The following is a 25,831-nucleotide window of genomic DNA, read 5'->3' on the forward strand; positions in this document are numbered from 1 at the left end:
TTTACCAGCGCTGACCTTCACAGTCAAAAGAGAATGTCAGGGCTGACATGTGAATCGGTGTTGCAAACACAAGCTTCTGTCAAATATTAAACCAGCGTGTCAGAGCTGTGGGTATGATTTTCAGGGGATGGCGGGTGGGGGACAGACGATCATTCAGGAGGCACCACGGGGGAAGTTGACTTTCAGAAGTCATTCACAGCTCACAACTTTATTTTTCTAAGTAGCACAATTTTAGGCTAGATTATGTACTTAATTGTTGAACTCCTGAGAAATCAACAGAAAAGTCTTCAATTGGGGGAAAATTCTACTAAAAGGAATGGATCCATCTTTCAGAAATACTGGCCTCAATTAAATATACAGAAACTCTCAAAATCTGTAGTCAGAATGAAATGTTCTTTATGTTTCTAGTCAACGTGATATAGCTTTAAACCTCTAGCCATCATATTTATAAGGAAATAAAATAGCTGGATCACTCTTCATAATAATATACACATCACATCTGAATCCTGCCTAAACGTTGTAGTCTAATAAAATGTGTTCAACTGTTGTGCATAAATGTCAAGTGATATAAAATTCACTTTTTGATACAATAAGGCATGAATTGGGAATGAATTTAGAGTAAAAAAACTATTGGAAGTATTATGCAAAACCATGAATTCTGTATTTTACCAGTGTGATTTAAGATTACTGAAAATAGATCCTGCTAGTCATTTTCGCTGACACATGTTGTGCTGCAGTGCCAGCTTTACTGTAGAGTTGCTAGGAGTCTTTACACAGCACTAATACACAGATTTGCTTTTAAGTTCTCATATAATCAGAATTAATGAAGGCTTTAATAACAGGCTTTTTATTTACTTATTCGCAGATGCAAATACATGAGCAATGTTGTGGTACTTTCAGCTACATTTAAATACATTCTAATCAATTCTAAATGAGTGGTAAACCACTTAATCTCAGATCTTTATAATTTCAAGATATTTGATGTATAAAGTATGTTCTTTTGTTTGGGATTTGCCTCTTAGATCTTTTACACTTTTCATCATCCGCAGATTAATTTTTAGAGAGAGATATCTGGGAGTCTGTGTGTGTGGATGTAAATACATCCATCACACTCTTAAAGTGCAGGGCAAAGAAAATAAATAATTGTCTGTGCTAGACTGGAGGCGGGGAAAAATAAAGTATGTGGTTCCTGAGAGGCTGTTCAGAATTCTTAAAGCAGATTTGCTGAGGAGCACAAAATTACAGTGAAGTGTTTAATTGTGGCTTAAAGGACCTGGAGACCTGACTCCATTTTCTTTTGGCAATTTTACCCGTTTTTAAAAAAGAAAGAGGGTTTTTTTAGGCACATATTCTTCATTTTGCAAGAAAAGATTCAAGCCTTGTGTTGGTAAATGACACCACTTGCACTGTCTAGCCACTGGTTTTCCTCTTTTTGAGTGGTTATATGATTGTTACAAATATCTGCTTCTTTAAAAGAATACAGGCACTCACATGGCCCAGCTTCACGGATCAGGGCATCGGGTACATCAGTGAGAGGCCAACCTTTCTAGGCTCCCATTAGTGTTACTGGAGGTAGGATGGGGAGGAAAACAGTTTTTAAGAGGTGGTTGTGAGCAGAAGGCCTGTTTGTAGTGCTCATAACTGCACACATAAGGACTGACTCTCTCTACCTGTTACAGAAGTTTGAGGAAACTTTGGTATTACCTACACAGCTTGGAAGTGATGTGACTGTGTTCTGGGTTTTTAAGATCAAATTATTTCTGTAGCTGTTAATTGAGATGGCACTTCAGAAATATTGGTAGGACTTCAGAAAAAGCAGTGGGAATAGTGAAGTAACATTAAAGAAAAAGCAGCAATGCATTATTATTCCATCTTACTGTCCCCTCACATCAAGTTATGATAACATCTTTGAAATGCTACTGCAGTACCAGTGCATACCAGCCCATTTCAGTCGCTTCTTGTGAGAGACTGGTGACTGTTATCTGCAGTGTTTAAGAATCCCCGCAATCCTGCTCGTCCAGCCCTGTTCATTTATGACAGTGAGCGATGCCAGATGCACTGCAGAAGCGGAAAAATGCTAAGTGATTAGAGACCAGGCTGCTTACACTGCTGGGGAAGTTTCTCCCTGCTGCTTTCCATTTGTGTTTGGTATTTGTTTTGAAGCATGAGGCTTTTTCCATTTCCATTTCTTCATTTTCATTGTAGAATTGGATGTGGTGCTGAATATTCTTGTCTTGTATAATTTATAGTATTTATCATTTTGTTTTCTCAAAACTAACTACACACTTGACACAGAGGATATGTTTCAGGCAAACGTGCCACAGTTGTCTGAAACCCTGTGCTTCCCAAGCCCCTCTCTGAAAAACAGTACTAATAAAAACTCTTTGGGAGGTAGAACAGGAATCTGAGTCCGTAGACAAGTGAATGCTGAGATCAAGAAATTATTACTCTGGTAAATCAATTTTTAATGGGCTGTCTTTCTAATAATGTTTCATCTATCAAATAAATGATAAGCACGTCCCAAGTGACTTGCAGGATATTCCCAGAAACTTACAAGCATAATTCCAATGCCTATATATTTTAGTGAACTAATTACAAATTAATTATACCAATTAGGCATAATCAATAGTATTTCTCCTTTGTCCTGTGTTTTCTTTTGTCTGTCTTGAGGGATTTAAGTGCTTAAAACGGAGCTGCCTTTTTCACAAAAGTCCTCTTGGAAGGGCTGTCCACAAGTTCCTAAAACTTTGGTATGTCATTAGAGAAAGAGAGAAGACTTACCCTCTTTGCTGTGACGGGACTGTGTTTATGTAGGATGCTGTTCAGCTTCCTGTGATCACTATGTATAGAAAAATCTCTTTTCTTTTTTTGGTGAAATGTCCTAATTTATAATTACGTGGTAGGAAATGTAAAATCTTTGAGACAGCTGCTCTGCTAGCAAGGTCAATACTTGGCAAGAGGGGATGTGGATGAGGAGGCTGATCGTGTGTATTTTTGAAATGATCCTTTTCACCGGATTTTTTTTCTCCTGGAGTGATGGCTTATTTAAACAGGAAACACTGAAGAAGTCTTAAAATGAATTCTTCTGTGTATTTTCCATTGTCACCACTGTGTTGGGATCTTGTCAAAGCTCTTAGGTTAGGCATTGCTAGCTCTTGATAATGCTTAGATGAAAAGGCTGCAGAAGGAGGGGCAGCAGCAGGCGCGCGGATGGGCTCAGCGTGCGGTGTGCTTTCTGCAGCTGATAACGCATCGTGCTCGGCAGGGACCTGAGGAGCAGTGTGGTATTGCTGGGGATTCTGTCTTGAACTCTGCCTCCCTTTGGCCATTAAAAAGGTGTGCTGTTTGGTCTGCTGGCCAACTTCTCTGTGAAGTCATATACTCTACCTCCCCTAATTTCCTTGTAATTTCACTTGGAGGAGTTGCTCTCTTTTTCACCTCTTAACTAACTTTTATGTAGTGTTGCTGGCACAGTTAGCGGCAAATACGTTTAGATGGTGAATGAGGGACCCAGTCCACTGTTTGTAGAGAGCTTTGGGATCATTTGTAATGCAAGGGGCTGCGGGTAAGCGTATTTATTGTTCTTTGTCAATAGATGTGAAAGTATCCAGCTTAACTGTGTCTAGCCTGAAGCTAAACCTGCTAGCCAGCAAGTCAAGAGCTAAGCCCTTGTGATTGAGACCAATCTCTTTTCTTAGAAAGAAATGAAAATGGAAGAAGCCAGGATGTGCTGTCATGTTAAAACTGGGGAGAAATGCTGTATAAAAATGAGTGTTAGAGCAAGAGGAAAGACAAATCATACATAGAGAAAAACGAGAGATAGGAATAGTATAAAAGGCGCTCTGAGTGGCCCTGAAAAAGTGTTTACCAAAGGCCTGATGCACACAGGCCGACAGATGCTGTCAGTAATGTTTTACAGAAATATTGGGAAAACCACAGGTAGCTGAATTGCAGATTTCTTCAGACTCTATTGACCAGAAGGTAACTTGAATGGTCTGATGAGCTTTTATCAAATTAAACAAAAAGCTGAATGGACTTTATGTGAAACTTAATTTACTGTGCTTTTCAGTCAGAGTATTTTAAAGCTGTGGTTTTAAAGCGCATGAAACTGGGGAGGGCGAGGGTTGGAAGGAGGAAGGTTGGCATTTTACATAGCTCTTAGGAATGCCTGTGAGATGCTGTTTCTCTCTGTCAGTACTTTAAAGGTAAGTACCCAGTGTCCAGGTGCTTTTGCACAGACCTATGGGGCTGTAGGAGCTCATGGACTTACCTGCTCCAAGCGATCCATGCCAAAATGAATGTGAATATCTGCCATCCATGGAACCAGTAACTGGCTTTTTGACACTGTTATGAGCTTCACATTACCCAGACCTGAAGCAGCATGATGTACGCCTGCCTTCATCAGCCTGGTCGGTGCTTCAGAGGTTCTTACTGTACTCTGGCAATAGGGACTCCACAGCTGCCTTATCCCTGGGCTTCTCTTTATTATCATTAGCAGGTTTTTTCTCCCTGTTGAGCTGAAGTCTTTTTTGCTGCACATTCAGCAGGTTATGTTTGTCCTTCTCCCAGGGAGCATGGGAAACAATTGTTTTTTAAAACAAAATCACTGCATAGTCATTCATGGCAGGAAGTGAAGCAATTAAAGTGTCTCCAAACATCTTTCCTCTTTTCTTTCTGCCTCAAACAAACAGGCTCCAGATGTAGAGTTACAAAAAAGCAAACTGACTTCTTATTTGTAGAAAGTGGTATTCAAATGGATTTTTCATTTTCTTTTTTCCTTCTTGGACTGTTGAACAGTGAGATGTGGGCTGAAATGCTTTGACACTGCTATTGCTGGCTAACTGTTTGCCCTCTTGTGATAATTTGAGCTTTGTCTGTCTTGTGATAAGTTTGTTATGAACAAAGGAGCATATTCACGTCCTTGTTAAGCATATTTTCACCTGGTCATGTGATGGAAACCTGTGGCTTACTGGCAAAAGCTGCACAGCTGTATTAAAAAGCAGTTTTACAATGGCTATCAGCTTGGTACTGGGAAAACTGATAAAGGCAGCTTTTCTCCCATCTCTACAACCCATCCACATTCATTAACATCAAAGTTCTGTAAGCCTCAGTGCCAACTGTGTTGGTACTCATCTCACGGAGGATTTGCCTCTCTCCCCCTATGGGAAAGTTCTGCATCCTTTAAATCATATTAAGCTGCTTCATTTGTAAAATGATTCGTAATAGTGTGTCATGAAGTGAATTCAATGTAGCTTTTTGAAAAATTCTCTTGGAGTTCAGCTTGAATACTACTTTTCAGGACAGAAGAGCTGGTGAATGCAATGGAGCACATTCCTGGTGAAGTTTCTAGGCTGTTCGTGCTTAGTGGTTTCTAAAACTTCAGTGCAGCAGTACTAAAAGCATTGGGAGACCAGAAACCACTTTAATAAGAAATCAAAGAGACTGTGTATCTCGGTGTGAGATAGCCAGGAGTAGCTCGCTGAGGTAGAGACGCTGGAGAACTTGGATGCAGGAGGTCACGTTTGGGCTTGGCTGCGCCCCGGTGCTGGGCATGCAGGGCTAGGCTGCCTGCCTCCGAGTGAGAAGGTAGGAAGAGAACTCATGTACAGGGCAGAGTGGCACCTCCGCAGGGCAGCCCCTCCTCTCTGTGAGCTACAGCAGCCAGTGCCTCTGGACAATACCTGAGTTTGCAGAGAAACCAGAGCATTACTGAGAACATCTGGTTTTCTTTGGTTTGTTGCATATCCTTGAAATAAATGCTAACAAGTATTATTATTAACCTTTAGAAATATTTTCCCTTTTCTTCCCCAAATTCTACAATCTGGTTGTTCTTTTTCATTTCCTGCTAGGAAGAATAGCTTTTAATAAAAACAAAAAAGAACCTCAAACCAAAGAAGTTCATTATTATTCCACAGATGTCTTCTGCCTGCAAGAGAAGGCGAGAATTTAAGGGGACAAAACTGTACCTAGGTTTTCTGTTAAACACTTGTCAAATCTCAGCAAGGGTAAGAGAATGTAGGTGAGACTAGAGAAAACTCTGCAACTGAGTGCTGCATATCTAAAAGCTGTGTTAGTCTTTCAGTGAGCACGTGGAGATGTTGGAGGAATGGGCATTTGAAAGCTTGTCCCAGACAGCTCGAAGTCTTGTTATGAACTGATGATGTTTGAGGTGTAGGTTGGTGCTGATGGATAAGCATGAAGAATTCTGAAAACTCAAGGAAGTTATGAGGTATTCTGTTTTCTTAATACCTCACCCTTCTGGAAGATGCTGCTCCCCAAATCCAAATAGTACTGTTGCATTTGGAGTTTTCCTGTCTGTTCTCACTGCGTTTCACGGTAGCTTTAAAATTCTCTGCCACCTTTTTGCCTTCTCTGCCATCCATACTGTTGCAAGTCTTCTTTGGGCCAAGTTGTTGTCTGCAGGTCCTTGTTGCAAAAAATGGTCTCTCCTTGTCTCCTCACTTTCTCCTTTTGCAGCTTTTTCTGTAGCAAATGTTCCATAATTCATGGGTTTGCTGTTTATGATGCCGGAGGCTTTCCACACAGAGGAGAGCTCTGGTTTGTGTGAAAACACGTGCTGCACTTCCAGAGGCTGTTAACAGTGTTGAGGTCAGCACACCTAACTGGTGCAGGTGCCTGCTGGACTGTCTTGGTGGATTTTTATTTCAGTGATTATTTGAATCTGAAAGGTGATGGAACCCAGAGTGTTCAGACCACTGAATGCAGGTCATTAGGTGATACCATTTATACTTTTTCCCTTGGCTTGTTGGTATCTTTTTTCGTTATTCCCACACATCTCTGTCCCTTCTTTATCTCGTCACACAGTGGTTTTCCTCCACTTCCTTATGAGTTCAGGGGGTTCTTTTCTTATCTCTGTGGCTTTCCCCTGTAGTCAGCATTCACTGTGTTTTTTCTGGAGCTGGAAATTCTGAAAGTATAAGATATTAAGAGAATCTGATGAATGTAATCCCTGTGACTTTAGTTCTGTTGAGAGCAAATAGGAAAGGTGGATGAAACCTTAGGTTGATAGAGAAGTTTGATAAATTAAAAGATAGTGACATGCACGTGAGTCCACTGCACAGGGACACTTTCAAAACTACCACAGTCAGTGCCTAGCTTTGATCTTTTTATTTGAGAGTATCAGTAGTGTGTAAGATCTTTTTCTTTTGATCCTTCCCTGGAGGTGCTTTCGTCCCTTCTCTCTACTGCATATGCCTCTTGTGCAGCAGATGAACAGTGACTGCATCGTGCTCGCCAGCTCTGCCAGACCTCCGCGGGTTGGAGTGATTGCTGGCCACCGTGTTCATTCTTGCTGTAGAAGACTGATATGATTTCAGAGCGCAGGTGATGAAAGCCCAGTCTGGGAAACCCATTGTGCCACCTACTCTTAGTTTGCTCTTCTCTCTCCGTTGGGTGTGGCTCTGTATGTTTTGGTAAGGTGTGGTTTTTTTTTTTTGCTTTCTCTGTGAATTCCTGTTTCTTTGCTGACATTTCCCACAACAGAAGTTTTGATTAATGCTGGCTGCACGCTGGAGCTTCTGAAATTCATTGCTTTATTCCCTCACTGCGGATCAATAAATACTTATGTTTTATTTCCAGTGCTTTGCCTTACATCACAGAAAAGTTCAGCGTTCCTCCTTGAATACTGTTCTGTATTTAAGTTTATGTTACTTCAGCACATCAGCTGCTGGTTTATTTCTTTGGTACAGACAGAGATTGTGCATTGTGTAGTCTTCTCCCTAAGCAGTCCTGCTGACTGCAATCTAATAGGAGTGGAAGAGGCAGAAACAAGTCTTAAACGCTTTGGATTTCAGTCTGATTGCCCGTGCAATGGATCTGAGACAAGTTGAGCTCTTTCTCAGGGATGTTTTTTCAGGCTGTAGAGTACCTTTGGCAGTTCCTACAGCCAGCTCCTGTAAATATGTTGGAGAGGATGAGCAGAAGGTTGGGATCTAGAGTCTCAATCCCTAATTGAGGCCGCCTGAAGGGGGAAATTGGACCTCACTCACAGCTAGCTCTTCTTCTCATCCCCTTCTGTTGAGAACTACTTTGTGCCTTTGAAAAGGCTGCAAGTTGTCTATTGTTCTTGAGTCTTATGCACCAGCAATGCCAATGGGATGCATGTGGAGGGTGGCTGTGCATAGGGAATGAATGCACTTCGCAAAATGAGAGTGTGGATGAGTATTTTGCCTAATTTCACAACACAGAGCAGACAGGTAAATGTGCAGTTCTGCCCGTGTTCCACATAGCAGTGAGATGAACATAGATTGCATTTGGTCCTTTTCATTGTTGACAAGTGTCTGTTCCTTGTACAGTATGCTACAGTGTTGTGTGTAAGAGTCTTTCAGTCTGGTATCTTATTCCCTTGCAAACCAAAGAGTTTTAAATATGGATATGTATGTTAGACCTGGAAGTGGTCCCATGCAAAATGTAATGAAGCTGGGTTGCTCTGACCTCTGAGCTCTAGCATGTGTTTGTTTTGGCTCTCTCGCAAAAACCTGCAGTATACAAATTGGCACTTGTAAAATTGTTCAGATAAATCAAAATGGGTACAAGGAAAAAAAGTTTCAAACTGTTTCTTTTGGGATCCTTTGCCATGCTATTTTTGATGTGGGTTTTTTTTCAGAGGAGTGTTTTTGTGGCAGGAGGCAGTTTGTTGCTTGAAGAAAGCTAAAATATTCTAGGAAGTCAGGCTAGCTGAATTTAGATCTTAAAGTGATGCCAAAACTAATATAGCCTGTAACTAAGTGAGAGTGACTTTGCACAGTAAATGTCGGTCACCCGCAGCTTTGTCTTACATTTTCATATGAGCCTTTAAAAAAGGCAAACACAAATAAAACCCCAGAAAACGTGGAAGCTGCCTACATCCAATCGAGTTATAGCCACAGCCTACTGCAGAGTAGCCGGCTCCGCAAAGCCAGGGCTCGATGGCGCTGGGCAGACGGGACCTGTCCGAGCATGGAGCGGGGAGCTGGGCTGGCCTGGAGTGCCCTCTCTTGGCTGCTGCAGAAACCGCACGTGTTGGTAAAGCTGCGGAAAAGGAGGCTGTTGTTAGCGTTTTAATTTTCCAGCGTGGTGATGGACAGAGGTAAGCTGCACAGGTTCTGTTTCCAGATTTGTTTCCTAACGACTTCTGATAGCTAACTGAGAGGGGAGTCTTTGGTGCCCGTGGAAAGTTTGATTCCCTCCCTCAAAGACACAATAAAGCCACGTGCTCCAGCAGCCTTGCGTGTAGGACTCTTCGCTTGGTGCTCCTGGGACTCTTCACAGTTTAGCAGAGCTCAGGTTTTTAAGAGACTTCATACTGCTCTGAATCCAGCGATCCCAGAGGCAGCAACTGCAGTGGCCTCTGCTTGACTCTGCGCTGCTAAATGAATCCAGAACAAACGAGGCTCTGAAAATAAGAAGAAAAATTTGACACCTAGACTCCAGGAAACGTTTGTGGATTTTGATGAGGAGCAGTAGGGGGGAAGGGAAAACCTGTGGTTCAACGTAGCTAAATATATGGCGTGCTAAGTATGAGTAAGTTGTGACTATTTTAAACAAGTTCATATACTCTATGGCTGGCTCAAACACAAAGGAAAAGACAACAGCTACAACATACCAGTTCCTCAAAGGGTTACCTGGAGGCCAAGAATCCTGGGCTGCTGCTGGTTCGTGGCAGTGGTCAACCTTCATAGTTTATACAAGTGGCAAACTGTTTTAGGTGTAATGTTTTTTTTACAAAAGAATTTGTGTCAGTACTTGTGAGTCCAGGGAGTTTGTCTCCTGATAGCCTTACTTTGCAGTCTAATTCCTTTCTTAATTGTTCAGAAATGATTCATTTATGTAGAGGAACCCTTCAGTAAACTGAAGTTAAAAGTTTCTCTTTAAGCTCACTGAGCCCAGTTCATGTTCATTTTAAGATGACCAAATTGCATGGGGCTGCCCTGTGCACACTCCCGCTGCTGTAATGCAAATTTATTGAGCTGTTGAAGTTGAGCCACTTGTGTATTCCAGCCGAGTACCATTACAGCAGCATCTTAGCTCTGGGTTAGGGTCAGGAGCTGTGTAAACTCCATCCAAGTATATGAGCCTTTCACTTTAAAACAGACTGAAACTATGAAATCCAGTCCTGGCTGCTAGTGACTAAACATCACTATTATCTGGCTTACTGTGAGCCAAATAAAATTAATTCAAAGCCTTAGAGTAGGTGTGCAGTAGCAGTAAGTGCTGTTTAGTAACCTGGAATGGCTCTAGCTGGTCTGCTAACATGGAGGTGGCCTCCAAGTCCATCAGGGCACTGTGGGAGTGAAGTCACCTCTTGGAGTTAGTACAGAAGGTAAGAATCGGATTTTTCAGCCTGCTGCTGGCACGATTTTCTTTGAAAAGAACAAGACAAGAACCTGTGCAGTCCAGTTGCACTCGCTGTTTACAGGGTGTGAATGTGATGTCAGTGTTTGCTGTCGTGTTTTAGCAATGTTACTCTTCACGTGCGTTTGGGTTTGAGTGTAAATCGTGGAGGCAAGGGTTCAAAAAAACATTGTTCCTTTTACACAGTGCAATCCACAGTTACAATCACTCTCTTGTTAAACTGGAGAGAGGATATATTAATGATAACACCTTGAAATTCCATAGTTCTGTGCCTCCACGTGCAGCTTTTGTTCCGTTCCTCGTGGCAATCGCACTGCGATTTGCTGTCACTAGTAACAAACACACAGGGTTTTACAGTGCTGCTCTGCTCGAGTTACTGGCTTAGCCTTGTCACTGTGGAGTTCAGACTGCTCTTCTCTTCCTGTACAATAGCTCCCTCTGGTTGAAATCAACAGTGTAATTATAACTCCTGTTTTGTATTTGCCTGATCAATGGGTTTTAATATGAGCCTGTTTTTAAAGACGACTGCTGCTGCTCTTCGTGAAGCTATTGCAATGCACGGCTTACGCTCGTGCCCGTGGCAAAGCAGCAAAGATAGCTGTGCTGTTCTCAGAACTTTGGGGCACAGGAACTGCGTAGGTTTGCAGGAGCTCTGTTCATTTTCAGCCTGATGGTTGGAACACTCTTTCAGCTAAATTATCTCATATCAAAACACAGCAATTTATTGAAGCCAAAGTTTCATTTCAGTGAAAAGTTGAAACAGGGCAGTTTCTCATCAGAAATGTGGTAGTTGGGCCACTGTCCTTGAATATCTGCATACAAGCAGCTAATTGTGAGATTCCCATGCCCTACTCGGTGGTTCGGATCTGGAATCCAACAAAGAGCAGCTACAGATCAGACAGAGCAGGGATCTGAGCCTGATTCTCCCCCATGCTTGGCCAGTGCCTTAATTAACTGGGCCAGTCATTGACTCACAAATTTTGTCAGCTTATCTGCATCAGTAAGGATGAGTGATGGTTTTGTTTTGTTCACTTTTTTATCAATATAGCTAAGCCAGCAAAAGTCATGTTATAAAAGCTGTTGTGTCAGCAAAGGTGTAGTTTTGCTGAGAGAGCATTCACCCATTTAGGGAACCAGCATAAACCTTGCTTGCCATGGCAAGATGAGCCCATGATAGGAGAACTTGCTGGTTTAGTTCTGTTAGCAAAGCCTTCCTAAAGTGAGCAGTGCCTTACTGGCTCAAAAATGGCTGTCTCGACACAATCCTACTTTTGCAAAGAAGTCCAAAGGATCATTTTTATTTTACATTGGAGCAAACCCAAAAATTAAAGACATCTCCAAAGTCTGTGTCAGTGTTTGTTCTGTGGTCAGCTGTCGTCAGGACAGTCAGGCACATGGTTTTGTCTTCAAGGGCAGGCAAAGCTACTCTCTACTCAAAGGGTGGTGATAACTGTACAATTTCAAAATGCAACACTCTTAAAGCAAAATTCAAAGCTTTATAAATATATATATATATATATATATATTTATTTATACGTCTTGGAAGCCTTGGGCTTCTTCTTCTGGACTTGCTGCGTTTGGGTTTGTTTTTGCACATTTCTAAAGCACATGCAGAATAATATATGGGCAGCTTGCTATTTGAGACAGATGAAATCCTTTCCCCTTGGCATTGTGTGAGGCAGGTTTGAGCAGAAACAGTCGGACAGCCCAAGCGTGTTGGCACAGGTTCAATAGGCAGAACACCATTGTGCAGCAGAGGGAGGTTGCTGGGCTTGATTATCAAGGCATGATACTCGCAAGGAAGCCTCTTGTGTACAATGCGGATACCCAGTGTTTGGGAAGATTATAAAATGGCAAGATTAAGCAGTAGAACAGGAGAGAATTATTAATAATATGTATTTACTTGAATTCAGCTTCAGCGTGGCTCTTCCTGATGAACTCCAATTTCAGTTCTCTCATTTCAGCCATTTGCAGATATTACATTTGTTGCCTCGTGTTTGTACATACCTTAAAAAAACCCCCATGTTCCCTTGGAAAGCAATACACAGTAATATAAAAATCGAGAGTTAAAAAAACATTCCCGATTTCAAATTAACACTGAGCTGCTGAATTCATGGTGGTCTTTCTGATTTGAATTTTGCCCCTGTTTTTTTTATCCCTCCCGTGTCCTGAATAAGATGCAAGTCCTGAGGGAAAAATAGAACATGATTATGCATTTAAAGACCCAGTGCATAGAAGGAGCATTTCTGAACCTTGAGTCCTTAGCAAGGGGAGGGGAAAGCCTAATTCCAATCTTAAAAAAAAAATAAACAAGGAAACAAAAATTTGTTTTGTTGCTTTTTCTGCCACTATCTAATAACTTGTGCTCATTTCACTGGCTTGAGGATGAATTTGTAAAGAGCTGAATGCATGACAGAAATGGTACATGACAAAACACAGAGGCTAACACTGGAAAAACAAATTGAAGTGAATATCTTTGCATTGGTTTACAGCCTCTCCAATGTGTATGATATTTTGAGCTTCAGATTCCTCTGTATGCTAGAGTATTGTAATAATCTTAGTTACTCTTCTGTTGCTGTCCCCTGTATTCTCTGTGAGAGAAGCTTCATGGGTGGAGAAGGTGTCTTTTATAAGTTATGCAGATTTGGCAAAGCAGGAGCACTGCAGTAGTAGAGCGAATGTCTGCTGCTCTTTCTCAAATGTTTTGGGGTTGATTTTTAGTTTTAATGTAATATTTTAATAGCGTTTCTAATCTTGCAATTGCTTTTAATGTCAGTTTTGCTCCCGTGAAGCTCTTGAATGGCATGCAGAATGGCTATTTTATGTAACATTAGCACGTAACAGGCAGGATGGAGGCTTGTGGAAGAGTGCCAGCGTTGTTTTCCTGTTTGCAGGTTGGCCTGGCCGTTTCTGTCTATGTAGGAAGAGGGCAGGCAGGATATCAGTCAGCTTTCAGATGTTAAAATTTCTTAATGAATTAGGCATGTGACAGAATAATCTTCCTACTGAAAACCTTTCTTTCTGTAAACTGTAAGCCTTGGCCGTATTAGTCCTTTTGAATATCTCAGCAAGCTTGTGTTCTGTATCATTGGAAGATGATCCTGTTTAAGTGGTGTTTAGATGCTCAAAACAACCATCATCTTTCAGGAGGCTCTGACAGTAAATTTTTTTCTCACTAGGATCCCTTAGATCCCACAAGAACAGCCATTGTGATCAGCTCTCTGGTGGCAGGTGGAGTAGCAGAACGTCGGGGTGAGCTTTTGCCGGGGGACCGCTTGGTGTTTGTAAATGAGAAGTATTTGGACAGCACCACTTTAGCAGAGGCAGTGGAAGTTCTAAAATCTGTGCCCCCAGGTACAGTTTCTCTTGGAATCTGCAAGCCATTGGTGGTAAGGATTGATTTTAACCCTTTTTTTCCTACTTGAATCTCTGACATGTAGACTGGATTGTTGTATTTGAGGGAGGTGGTGGTGGGGTGAGAGAGGAATTCAAGGTTAAAGTACGTATGCGTGTTGCTCTGCATATACCTCCACATGTCCAGAAATTCTGGCTAGCTGGGAAATGGGCAGCTCAATGTCCAAAAGGTCTGATTGGAAAACCAGCATTCTCAAGTTTCTCCTGAAAGAACAGCCCTGTGGAATTGGAAGACATGTCTGGACAAAGCTAGGCCCTATGCGTAGATGTCACATAGTTCAAGCAATTCAGCAAAGGAGTTAAATGTGTGCTGAAGTCCATTTCACTCTTAAGACACTGCTAAGAGGTTGCTTGAGCTCCACTGAAAAGAAACTTAGTCTGCTTGAAGTCAAGACTAAATCCAAGTAGAGTTTCTTGTTGTTTTCTAGAATCAGAGCTTTGGAACTGGCAATAGTTTACTTGAGAACACTGCGGTATTGTTCATCAAGGGCACCCAGGCAAAATTAATTACAACAAAGTACCGTCTAATAGAAAGTGTTGTAATTCAGAGTGGTAGAGAAGTGGTGAAATAGCACTGTAGGAAGGCTGTTAAATATGTTCTTTGCATTTCTAAAAAGTTATATTTCATTGTTCGTATCCTTGGGTTGCTTTTTCATTCCCACACGTCACCATTTTTTACTATATCTGTACTAGTATCTTAAAAGAATAAAAGCTATTTTCTTCATCTTCTCCATTTATGACTTCCCATGGTTATAATTCTGTTTATTCTGTATAACTTTTTCCCATCTCTTCTCCTCTGGCTGGTTCTCCCTCTCCCTTTTAATTGATTGAAAAATGTGGGGATTTTTTTATTTGCATTCCTGACTCATCATTTTGATTGCCTTTCTTAGAGAGAAAGCAAAGAGGAGGAGAACATGCACAGTCTGGATTCCAGCAACATTAAAACCAGCCTTGGATCTCCAGAACCAATAGATAATATGAATTTCTCAATCGTGCTTGAAGCACCACAGGTATTCGGTTACTCTTTTGGTTTAGCTGAAGCTCATATCGAAAGGAAATTATGTTTTAAAGTTAAAAATAATATGTCCTTGAGATAAGACTTAAGTCTTTAGTAGACCAGATTCCCTCTGAAAAAGGCTAACAGCTAACTGTATCCTAATAATATTGTGAACAGTATGCATATTCATGGCACTTACCAATGCAGTTCCCAGACCACCTTCTCGAATTTACTGTGTCATTAAAATACCTTGAGTTACCTTGGATACAGAACAGGAGTGCTGTGTTAGTAGTAGTTGTAAGTAGTTGGTTCAGCTTTGCAAAGAAAGTAAGATTGGGAAGCAGAACACTATTTAATATAATGAAGCAAAACAAAAAGGTAGTCTGGTGTCTGAGGTGAGCTTGAAATCTGTTCTTTTTCATAGACTCCCTGTGCTGTCTTGAGCTATTTCTTCCTCAGTTCTCCTATTTTCTGAGAAATAGTTTGGTTTATTATGGGAGGATGAGGCACTAAAGACAGTGAAAAACTCAGATACCAGGGTAACAGGCCATAATACTGCAATGCTGACCCATGTAGAGGGAGATGTGAAAGATATGAGTATCTTCAAATTTTCATCTGTTCTCAAGTGCTTTGCAAAAATGTCATTAGCTCAAGTTGGCAAATGGTTTCTTTTTAGGCCAGAAATGACAATACATGAAGGATCATCCGGAACTGCAACACAGGAATAAAACATAAATTCTAGATTTTTCTTGTTGTTAAACGTGTCTGGATGCAACCAAATCTCCTTAATACTCAAATGGGATGTTATAAGCACCAAAATTAGGAATATTAAAGGGAAGATGCAGATATACTATGTAGAAATTAGCTTGGACATCATATTTACTGATTTTTCATGATTTAAGTTAGAATTTGCTGTTTTCTAAGTGCACAGGAAGGGTTCTTGGTAGAGCAATTAGTCCTCTGCCAGCTCAAATAGTTTCTCTGCTTCCTAAATAAAACTGATCTTTGCTGAATATAGCAACTGCAATGATCAACCTGTACAAAATAGTTGTAGAGGGATTTGCTTGTATTACTTTGTTTTACCTTACGTGTGACAACACTGAGAGTAGCTTAGAGCAGTAGTATAAAATTCCATCCATTTATTACCTTTCCTAGTCATATGAGAGCCAAGAGTGGTGTGTCATGATAGCTTTCACTCTTATGCACTATCACAGTGCTGACAAAGCTGACTTTAAGGAATTTGAAGATGTTATATACTACAACAGTAGACTTTGCTGTCAGGTTTGCAGTATTCCCTGTTCCATTGGTAGCGTCTGCCTCTGCAGTGCAGCAGCTTGTGCACATACCTAAGTGCTGTATCAGGAGATGGTGAGACAAATTACTGTGTGGTTCTGAGCTAAGTCAACTGTTTTATAGAACAAGGAAATTGATGCCTCTTACACAAATGTTTGGGGAAGGATGGTGCAGAAGTGAATTGAAATCAAATGAAGTAAAGATGAAGAGAATTAGAAGCTCTTCAGACTGGGTATCTTTTGAGATGGAGGTGCACAGGTCAAATAGATGAAAGGAACATTTAATGCTTATGAAAAATCTGCTAATGTTCTACTTTGATGCCAGCTAGTAATATTGCATTGGGCTTTTTATGCTCTTGTCTGCCTCTTGTTTTCTCTCCTGCCTCTCATTTGAGCTATGCAAACATTTTGTCAGCGTCTGGTTTGGTTTTTTTTTCCCTTCTGCATTTGTACAAACATAACCAAAAAAAGTTCTGACACAAAAGGTCATAAATAGTGAAGTACCTTGGGGAGCCTGGGAAGGGGCAGGAAGCAGAAAGAAAAACATTTCTATTGAGGACCCTTGAATCTGTAGGTTGGTTTCAGTGTTTGGGGTTTTGATGCCTTAAAGATTGGGTTTAGACATACATCCTTGTCCTGAAGAAAAGAGAGGAAAAGCTTGCTGTGAATGGCAAGCTTTCTGATAGTGATGCAAGGCATAACATTTCAGAACTGCTTGTGCAGACTCACTCCAAGAGCACCCCATTTAATTTGGGGGAAGCACGGAGCATTGGAAATCAGGGAGGCACACAACAAATGCCAGAAAAAGAACTGTTGAGTGAGATCTTTCAGAGTGACTTGTAATACTTTTTCTCTTGATTTTGTTGTTTGTTTTTTGGATTGTGGCTCAGTGATTTGAATTCAGTACAAAGGTGGACACCTTTCTCTTTAAAACACTAAGACTAGTAAGTAATTACTTTCCTTTTTGAGGATGTGGGTCATCCATTTCCTCTCTCCCCCAGGTTCAAATATCTATGGAATACCCAAGGGACAGCCAAATGAGTGTGTGTTTTGCTTGGTTTGGTTTTGTTTTTTCTTTCTCGCTGATACTGTTGCATAAGCAAACTCAGGCTGGTTTTTATTTAGCTGTTGGTATTCTAAGAAATGTACACGGATTCCTGAAGTGACAGCAGATAAGTCTGGAGCAGAGAAATACTTTAGGTGAATTTGTATATACTTTTTCTTGTAGATTTCTTAGTGTTATTCCCTAACCTGGTCCAGATTGGTGATTCTGAATAGCTGCAGCAACTTCAATTTCTTCGTATTAAAAAATGCAATGTCTGCTTTTGTTGTTAAAATCATAAGTCAGGGGTTGCATTTTCTCTTAGAAAGTGCAAAAGGTAGAAGATTTTTCACATTACAAACCAGAATGTACTTTTACTATGGGCATAAGATACAACATAGTTTTAAAAGAGTTAGCAAGGAACAGAATGTAAAATCTGCATTCCCGTAATGTTTTATGCAGGGATTCAGAGATGAAACATCTTTTAAAGAAGAACTTGTTGATGAACCAAGTTTGGACTTGGGAAGGTCATTTCAGCTTTCTCAAAATGATGATGACTATGAGAAGGAGTCCTGGGAGATGCATGAATTTCTGAAACCCAGAACAGAAGAAATAGCTGAAGAACGGGAAATGTTGGTGGATGATGACTATGAAGAAGATTCAGACTTCCTGAAATACAATGCATCACGTGGACAGATGTCAACTTCGGACAGGAACCTCGATATGGAACAATGGGCAAAGCAGCTTGAGACTACTGAAATACAAGACTTAAGATCCAGTGTTAACTTAAGTCCAAAGCAATCCCTGGAGTGTCCATTCAGTAAAGATCATATGGTAAGGAATGCTGAGTTGGTCTCAGTGTTGTACCCTAACTGTGAGACCCATATCTTAAAGGCAAGTTCCAGCCCTAAGCTGTTTAAGGAGTCTTTCTAGTGTTTTAATTACTAAGTGAGACCTGAGTCCATACTTCTAACAGACACGTCTATCTATCCTTTTGTACATGTTGGAAGGTTCTTTTGGTTACTTACTGTCTGTGTATTTAACCGCTCAAATGAGATATGTGCTCTGGTTAGTGTATTTACAGGCATCCTGTACTTGTGTCTTCTTTCCCATCTCTCTCTGACTTGGGGGCTCAGTTCTGTTTTGTGAGCTGTATTAATATGGTGCACGTCAGTAGTAGCAGCAGACTATCACTTATGGTTTTAATAGTGCAGGGGCTTTAGCAGCAATGTCAGTGAAAGGAGCTCCTTCTTTTCCTCATTGTTTTTAATCCAAATCAGCTCCTTGAGGCAGATAATAGTGCAGTTGAGTGAAAAATGATATTGTGGAAACAATTGTAACAAGCATACTGGTAGATGAAGGTGTAGGAGGAGACAGAACTTCAGCTCAGCAAAACTATTTATCTGTCCTCTTCAAGTATTCTGAGAATTGGTTTTTTCAGAGTCTTTGTTCACTTGCCTAATACAAAAGTGATAATATCAGCCTTCAGTGAACCAGCTTCTGAGAGATATGCTTTTCTATGAAAAAAATGAAGTGGAAAGAGATTTAATACCACAGCCACAGATAATTGCAGGCTTTGTTTGGCTTGTCCTCTTATACACTATGTAGGTAAAGAGGCTAAAATGCAGCTTCTAGTGATGGTTTTATGTATAAATTTCTACATTTGTTACTTAAAAATCACAATAAGCAAGAGGAGAAAAATTTGTGTCTGGGTTACAAGGAAGTAGAAAGATAAAATTGCTTTGTATTGCAATTGCACATCATACTTTTCAAGCCCCTTCTTAATGCAGTGCATAAATGAGCAGTTAGTATTTCATAGTTAACTGAATAAATGTGAATATGTGTCATGGTTTGGCCCAGCCAGCACAGCAGCACCACGACAGGCTCTCGCTCGGTGCCCCCAGTCACTCCCACCCTCGTTAGGATGGCAGAGGCCCCAGTGAAATGGGAGTAAAAAGATAAGCAAGGTTGTTGTGGATGGAGACAAGGGCAGGGAGGGCTCGCTGCCAATTACGTTTCCGGGCAAAACAAACTCCAGTGCTCGACTTAGAGAGGAACTCAGGAAAGTTTATTCTACAAGAAACAGAATGGAATAAAAGCAAAAAGGGAGTAGGATGATGAGAAAATTACAACCGGCACTTTAAGGTCTCCCTCCCCCATCCCTCCTTTCTTCCCAGGCCCAGCTCACTGCTCCCCATATCTCTCCCTCCTCCCCACTCAACGGCTCAGGGAGTGGGGGATGTGGTCAGTCTCTCACAGATGGACTCTGCCACTTCTCTCTGCTCAGATGAGGGTGATTCCTGGCATTCTTCCCCTGCTCCAACATGGAATCCTTTCCCCGGGGCACAGCCCTTAACGAACTTCTCTGGTGTGGGTTGTTCGCAGCAGCTGCGGCTTCTGCCGATACAGGGTCCCTCACACGGGACACGGTCCTCAGCATTATCTTTGGTGTGGATTCTTCGCCATGATTGCAGTTTCTGCAGATACAGGGTCCCTCCCTCGGGACTAGACCTCTTCTGGGCATAAGTTTAATGAGCTGCTTTGTTGTGGGTTCCTCTTCACAGTTACAGCTTCTGTGAATATTGGGTCCCTTCCATGGGACACGACCTGCTTCAGCCATAGTGTCAATGAAGAAAATCACTGCCCCTGGCTTGGGGTCTGTAATGAAGTGATTAGGTCCCTCCCATGGGACGCAGCCTCCTCTGGCCATAGTTACTGCCCCTGGCTCAGGATTCTTAGCAAAATGAGTCTGTGCCCCTGACATGGGGCCATTATCAAAATGAACCCTTACCACTGATGAGGGGTCTTTAAAGAAATGCAAACAAATTACTGCTTCACCAGTCCTCTCCTTAGAATGCAAGGGAGTCTCTGCTCCAGCACACCTCCTCCTCTCTCATCACTGACCTTGGAGTCTGCATGGTTGTTTCTGTCACTCTTCCCACCCCTTACACCACCACCAGCCAGAAAAGAAGAAGCGACAGGAGAAGAAAGAAACAGGAAGAAGCCTCCTTTTCTGGCTTCTTCTTAAAAAGTGATCATGGAGGCATCTCATTGGCTCAGCCCCAGAAGTGGGTCTGGCTCAGAGCTGGGGAGAGTTTCAAACAACTTCTTACAGGAGCCATCTTTACAGCCCCTTCCCCCGTACCAGTAAAGGCTGTCATGTCAAACCATGACAGTATGGTTAAGAAAAATGTGGATGTTTGCTGTAAGAATTAGTGTTCATGTCAATATCCCTGTATAAGTTCATACTGTTGCTTTCTAACTTTACTTTTTTTCTCCTTGTCAAGTATGAAGAAGAAGCTACTGTAAGTTCACGATTTTCTGGAACCACAACACACAGTGGCTACCAAAAGGACATATTTGATATTGAAGCTACCCAGTCAGGAGCAAAAAACAAGATGGATTTAGGTTTGTAAAAAGTCTTTGCTTTATCTCACTCTTTCATGTTTACATGGTTAGAATTTGGTAGATCATCAGGGAAATAATTATCAACTTGCCTGTGGTAACAGTTGCTGTCTGGGAGGAGGAAGTTTGGATCGTTTCCTTTCTTTGTCACCTACATCTTGTACAGCAGACACTGTAAGCTGCAGTGACAGACTGATGACTCTTGCAAAGAGCTCTGGTGGTTCTATTAATGTTGATAATTACATCACCAAAATGACATTAGTCATCCCCAGTGTGATGGGGTTCTGTGCTGGAGCAGAGCTTTGCAGAAAGGGTGGATTCACTATTTCTAATCGTGTTTTTATGAGGAGTGTCTGTTGTGTAAGCTGTACCTAAGCATGTCTGTGTTCTACAAAGATTTGATGTTTACGACTTAGGAACCTCACTGTATGTACATCAGAAGCAAGGTGCTATGAAAGCAGTGGTTAGTGTGGTTTACATTTCCTTCAAAAATAAATGTTCTGGGTCTCTGAGCCTCTTGATCATCACACACTATCCACATTTGGAATGTGGTGAGCTAAAGGGTCTGTTTCCAGGAGTCACTACTGGGAGGTGCAGGGACAGAGGAGACAAAAGTTCACACATACACATTTCCTTCTTCAGGTACAAAACTTCGGACTAATTCTAAAGGACCTGGGCTTGCTGTTGATCTGGAAGCTATTGAAAAGGAAGAACTGAAAGAGGAGGATTATGTTTTTTCCAAGAACTCAGAATCTGGGAGAGTAACCACTATAGCTCAGCCTAGAACAGCATTGTGCAGGTATGGAGCACGATTTCAGGTTTCAGAAGATTTTCAATTAGTGGTCTTAACTCTCACCTTGTTTTATTTAGCTGACTGATCATCAAAAGCTGATGAAACAGCAAGACATACAGAGATGGTCCATTCTACAAGTTTTGCCCAAGGAGCTGAATTTTGCCTTACAACCTTATTGAATCTTTCCACATTTCCCTCCCTGAGTACTGGGACAGAAAATTGTGAATGGCTCTGCCACCTACTTCAGTTACTCTGCAGTGAGGGGGGTATGGATGTGGTTTTGAGGAGAGAGAGGTAGCCTTTACTGGCAGCATTGCTCATTACTGCTTAAAGAGCTCTTCCCTTAGCTCCTTATCACAGCTCTGTCCTCTTGGTTTTCCTTTTCCTTGGTTCTTCCTTTTGGGAAGAGCTGTTCAGCCATGGCTCTCAAGCCAATGCAGGAAATTTTAGTCTTACCAGAGGTGATGAGAAAGCTTGAGCTGGCATTGCTTGCAGATGCATATTAGGCGAGTGTGTTTTGATCTCCTTTTGAGGCTTGTTGGTTCATATTCTCATCACTTGCTTAATTTGTCTGTAATCTTCCCTCGGAGGGAAAGCAGCTCAATAATAAGGTGAGAGGATTATTTCTCCAGCACGACATCGTACTTCCTTTTTTGCATAGTAGCATTTACAGTTCTCAGGATCTACAGAAAATGTGTGCAAGGGTGTATTATTTCAGCCTTTCTGTGAGGGCATATAATTTCATTCTTCCATTCCTGTTCTGTGAATAGATGAGTCACATACAGTATAAAAGTTTAACTAACACCCTGTTCTGGAGTCTTTAGTGACACATACAGGATCTGTTCTCCCAGTTGCATCAGGATCTGCTTTCTGGTCCTCTAGGCTGGTTTTATCATGTTTATATCCCTAAGAATCACAGTATATTAATCACAAAGTAAACGTTAATTGCTTAAATAGTCATTCCAAATGAGCAAATGCAGAGCAGATTTGTATATCACAGAGCAGCTTATAAATTTGGTCTACCCATCATGTTTATTTCTGGAGCATTCCTTAAGTGCATTTAAAACTAAATACAAAAATTCCTGTCTAGTCTGTTGACTCTGTACATTTGGTTTACACTGGACAGTGTGAGAAGGCGTTGATGTCTCACTGCCAGATACAAAGTATGTGAGGAATTGCAGCCTGGCATGGGTGATGCCTTTCTTATGTTTTCATTCCTCCCCACTCTCTGCCCCCAATTAGTGAATTACCTGAGAGAGAAGAAGGAGAAGGAGAAGAAACTCCAAACTTCAGCCACTGGGGACCACCACGAACGTATGTTCATATGATTTCTTCTCATCTACCTTAAGTCTTTTTGGTTTTTCTTCCCTCTTCTACCAATAACTTTAAAATACTCGTGTACCTTGAGCTTTCTTAGATACAGTGAATTTTTAACAGATGTTCAACAGAATTATGCCTTCTATTTATACAGCTGACTTGGGAAAGCTTGTTGGGTTTACGTTGTGGATGACCTACAAGTTCTTGCTCATTTAATAAGCATTAGGTGTGAATAATGCACACAGTGCTGCTGTCTCCTTTTCCATGGGTTCTCTGCTAAACTTACTGGCAGAATTCCAAATTGCCAAGCCAAGTTTTAGCCACATCCTTGTATTGTTAACGTTTTTAGGTGACTTGTTTTCATGGTCCTAAGTAAAAGATGATCATAATATTTCTGATTAAGCTGATTCATATGCATCTGATGCACTGAAGTCAGTGTTCAGAAAGTGTGTGAAACACATTTTTATTTGCCTGGCATGCAACTGTGTTTGCCATTTCCAGACAATTTGCTCGAACTGAAAGAGGAGGAATGTGTACTTGAAGACCTGCCTATTTTTATCCCGAATCTCTCTGAAATAAAAGCCTATGCCCAATGGGCTTGGGTTGGCAGCAGAATTTTGTTCTTTTTGTAGGGTGCTTGGGGTAAAAAGCCAAGTCTGAGAGCATTATTAGGCTTCTGACTTTATCCCTTTGCTCTATTAAGAAAGACCAGAAGCCTACATTTATTTAAGGCTTTGCATTTATAGATTTAGAAAAAAAGCCTGTTTCAAACTGTTAAACTACCACATGTGTTTTTTCAGTGTTGAGATCTTTAGAGACCCTCATGTGTCTCTTGGAATCAGTATTGTTGGTGGACAGACTGTCATAAAGCGCCTGAAAAATGGAGAAGAACTTAAAGGAATCTTTATCAAACAAGTTTTGGAAGACAGCCCAGCAGGAAGAACGAGGGCTTTAAAAACTGGAGATAAAATACTTGAGGTAAATGCAGATAAACCTACCTTTTTATCCTAAGAAATAAAGATTGACTCAAACAGCTTTGGTAGGGGAGAGAGATAAAATACTGCCACCACTTCATGAAGTATTGATGACATTGTGTTTTGAAAACCAAGAAAAATCCCTGGTGTTGTCCTGTCTTTTTCTAAGGTCTGGCTATGGAGCTCTTTTAACATTCTCCTCTATTTTCAAGAAAAGATAGGTCCTGGTGTCTGATGGGGAAATGAAAATTGAGAGTGCCCTTTTCCCATATAAATAATAGATTATACCTTTATAAGCATAACTTTTAATATATAGAAGAACTCTTCATATGTATAGACTCTTCATACTGAGATTTGGGCTGTTACTTCGCATGTGTTGATTTGGAGTAGCTAACAGTCTGATTAACTACTGTTTGGGGTAAATCCTTGATTCTGACAGGTGCTGTAGGGGCAAATGCCATTCATGGCTCTCACCTTTAGGTCTGCCTTCCCTTTTTTAAAACTCATTTTTCTCCAAATGAATGTTTGTCAATCTTGGTCCCTAATCCAATAGTTCTGTTCTGCTATGTACTTTAAGATTTTATGTGTGACGTTGTGAAAAAATCCTGCAAAGGAGCTTTAGTTCACAAACAGGTAATATCTGAAAGAGTTATCCCTAGCATTGTATCTTGCACTCTGACAATCTTATTCCTTATGTTTTTATCTAGAATAATTGCTTTGAGAAACATATGGCCATCTTTTCGGTATAAATACTAATACACATTTCCTTAAAGCATCATGGAGCCACACGCTACAGATAATTCCTCTTGACTGCTTTTGGTACCTTTTCCTCCGGTACACTAATCTTCTGTAAACGTGTGTGATCTCTTGTAATGACTCTGTGCCAAAGACAAGAAACCTAATAAAAATAAACATTGTTTGTTAGGTTTCTGGGATAGATCTGCAAAACGCCACCCACGAGGAAGCAGTAGAAGCTATCAAGAATGCGGGAAATCCTGTCGTGTTTGTAGTTCAGGGTTTGGCTAACATACCAAAAGTAAGTTTATTTCTATTCTTATTCCCAAACTTAATAAATGTGTAATATGCATCTGATTTTAAACTTGACTAAATTCCTTTCAGCAGATTCTGTCAGTTCTTGTGTCCACCCTTCTGTCAGTTGCTGCTTAGAGAACACATGATTGATTGGTTACCTGCCTGGCCTGACTTGAAACCTCATTTCTCTGATGTAAATCGAGTCGATGTAAATCTGTTAGCTAGATGTTAATTCAGTTCTCCTACCTGTGTAATTGAACCTGGCCCTATGTATTTCAATTTGTTCTTATTTCCTAATCTAAAATTAGACAGTTATCCAAATGAACAAAGTTTTATCCAAAATTAGCCTGATTCACAAGATTCTGTGTAAAATACATAATCAAAGGAAGCAGTTATTTAGAAGCAAGTTAAATTTCAAGGCACTTAGATGCTTTCTCATCTGCAAGGCCAAGCCAAGAAGCCTTAGTAAGAAAAGGCCTACAATTCAGCCTGCCTGAAGCACATGTAGAAAACCTCCAACACTTCTGTGTACTTCTGCTATAATCTGACAGTTTGAGAATGTTGGTAGATTAGTAGACTTGAGGAGACCTTTTTGACAGCTGTAGAAAAATCTAGCACAACTGTGTGTCCAGTTCCAGAGAGTCTTGGAAAATCTATGAAGATTTTCACCAGCTATGCTCAGAAGGTGCTGAAGCAGTGATGGCAAGAATCACAGTGATGGTAACTGAGTTGGTTCACTTCCTGTATCAGCTCGTTCACAGAAAAGATCCAAAAGAACTGTCAGAACATTGAAGTGTTGAGCAGCATTTCTGACCCTTTTTTCCTAGTCATACTTTCCTAATCAGTCCAGAGAGATCAAGGGAAAGATGGATAGCTCAGAGGTGCTTTGCTTTGAACTGTTGTAGGCTTTAGGAAACTGAACATTCACAGACTTCCGTCAGTGCTGCACAATCCCAACTCCACCAAAATAAGGTGCTGCTAGAAGAGTGGGAATATATTACATGTTGTGACATAGTAGAAGACAAGACTGAAAAGGAGCCCAGGAGTTGCCTTTTTTGTGTGTCTTGATTGTGTGACCCAACACAAGGCCCATTGTTTACTCACATTTTGAATACTGCTTTCTTTGAGCTTAAAGTATGTGCCTGCCACCAGCTGTCATCAAATTGCCCTAAAAGTTTCCATTTGAAAGAATAAAGAACAGCAAAAAGGAAT

The 25,831-nt window shown here is 41.0% G+C and overlaps 1 protein-coding gene across 5 annotated transcripts in view; it reads left to right on the plus strand.

Annotated features, from left to right (window-relative positions):
- Positions 1–25,831, plus strand: part of PATJ (PATJ crumbs cell polarity complex component) — a 157,516-nt gene that overhangs the window by 41,042 nt on the left and 90,643 nt on the right. For all 5 annotated transcript variants that reach the window (XM_062003244.1, XM_062003242.1, XM_062003241.1 and 2 more), the window contains exons 18-25: positions 13,533–13,742; positions 14,658–14,777; positions 17,561–17,932; positions 20,386–20,506; positions 21,146–21,302; positions 22,539–22,610; positions 23,414–23,591; positions 24,513–24,623. In XM_062003244.1, coding sequence (XP_061859228.1) covers positions 13,533–13,742; positions 14,658–14,777; positions 17,561–17,932; positions 20,386–20,506; positions 21,146–21,302; positions 22,539–22,610; positions 23,414–23,591; positions 24,513–24,623 — 1,341 coding nt within the window. The remainder of the gene's footprint in view (positions 1–13,532; positions 13,743–14,657; positions 14,778–17,560; positions 17,933–20,385; positions 20,507–21,145; positions 21,303–22,538; positions 22,611–23,413; positions 23,592–24,512; positions 24,624–25,831) is intronic.

This window comes from Colius striatus, chromosome 10 (assembly GCF_028858725.1).
Source record: "Colius striatus isolate bColStr4 chromosome 10, bColStr4.1.hap1, whole genome shotgun sequence".
NCBI lineage: Eukaryota > Metazoa > Chordata > Aves > Coliiformes > Coliidae > Colius > Colius striatus.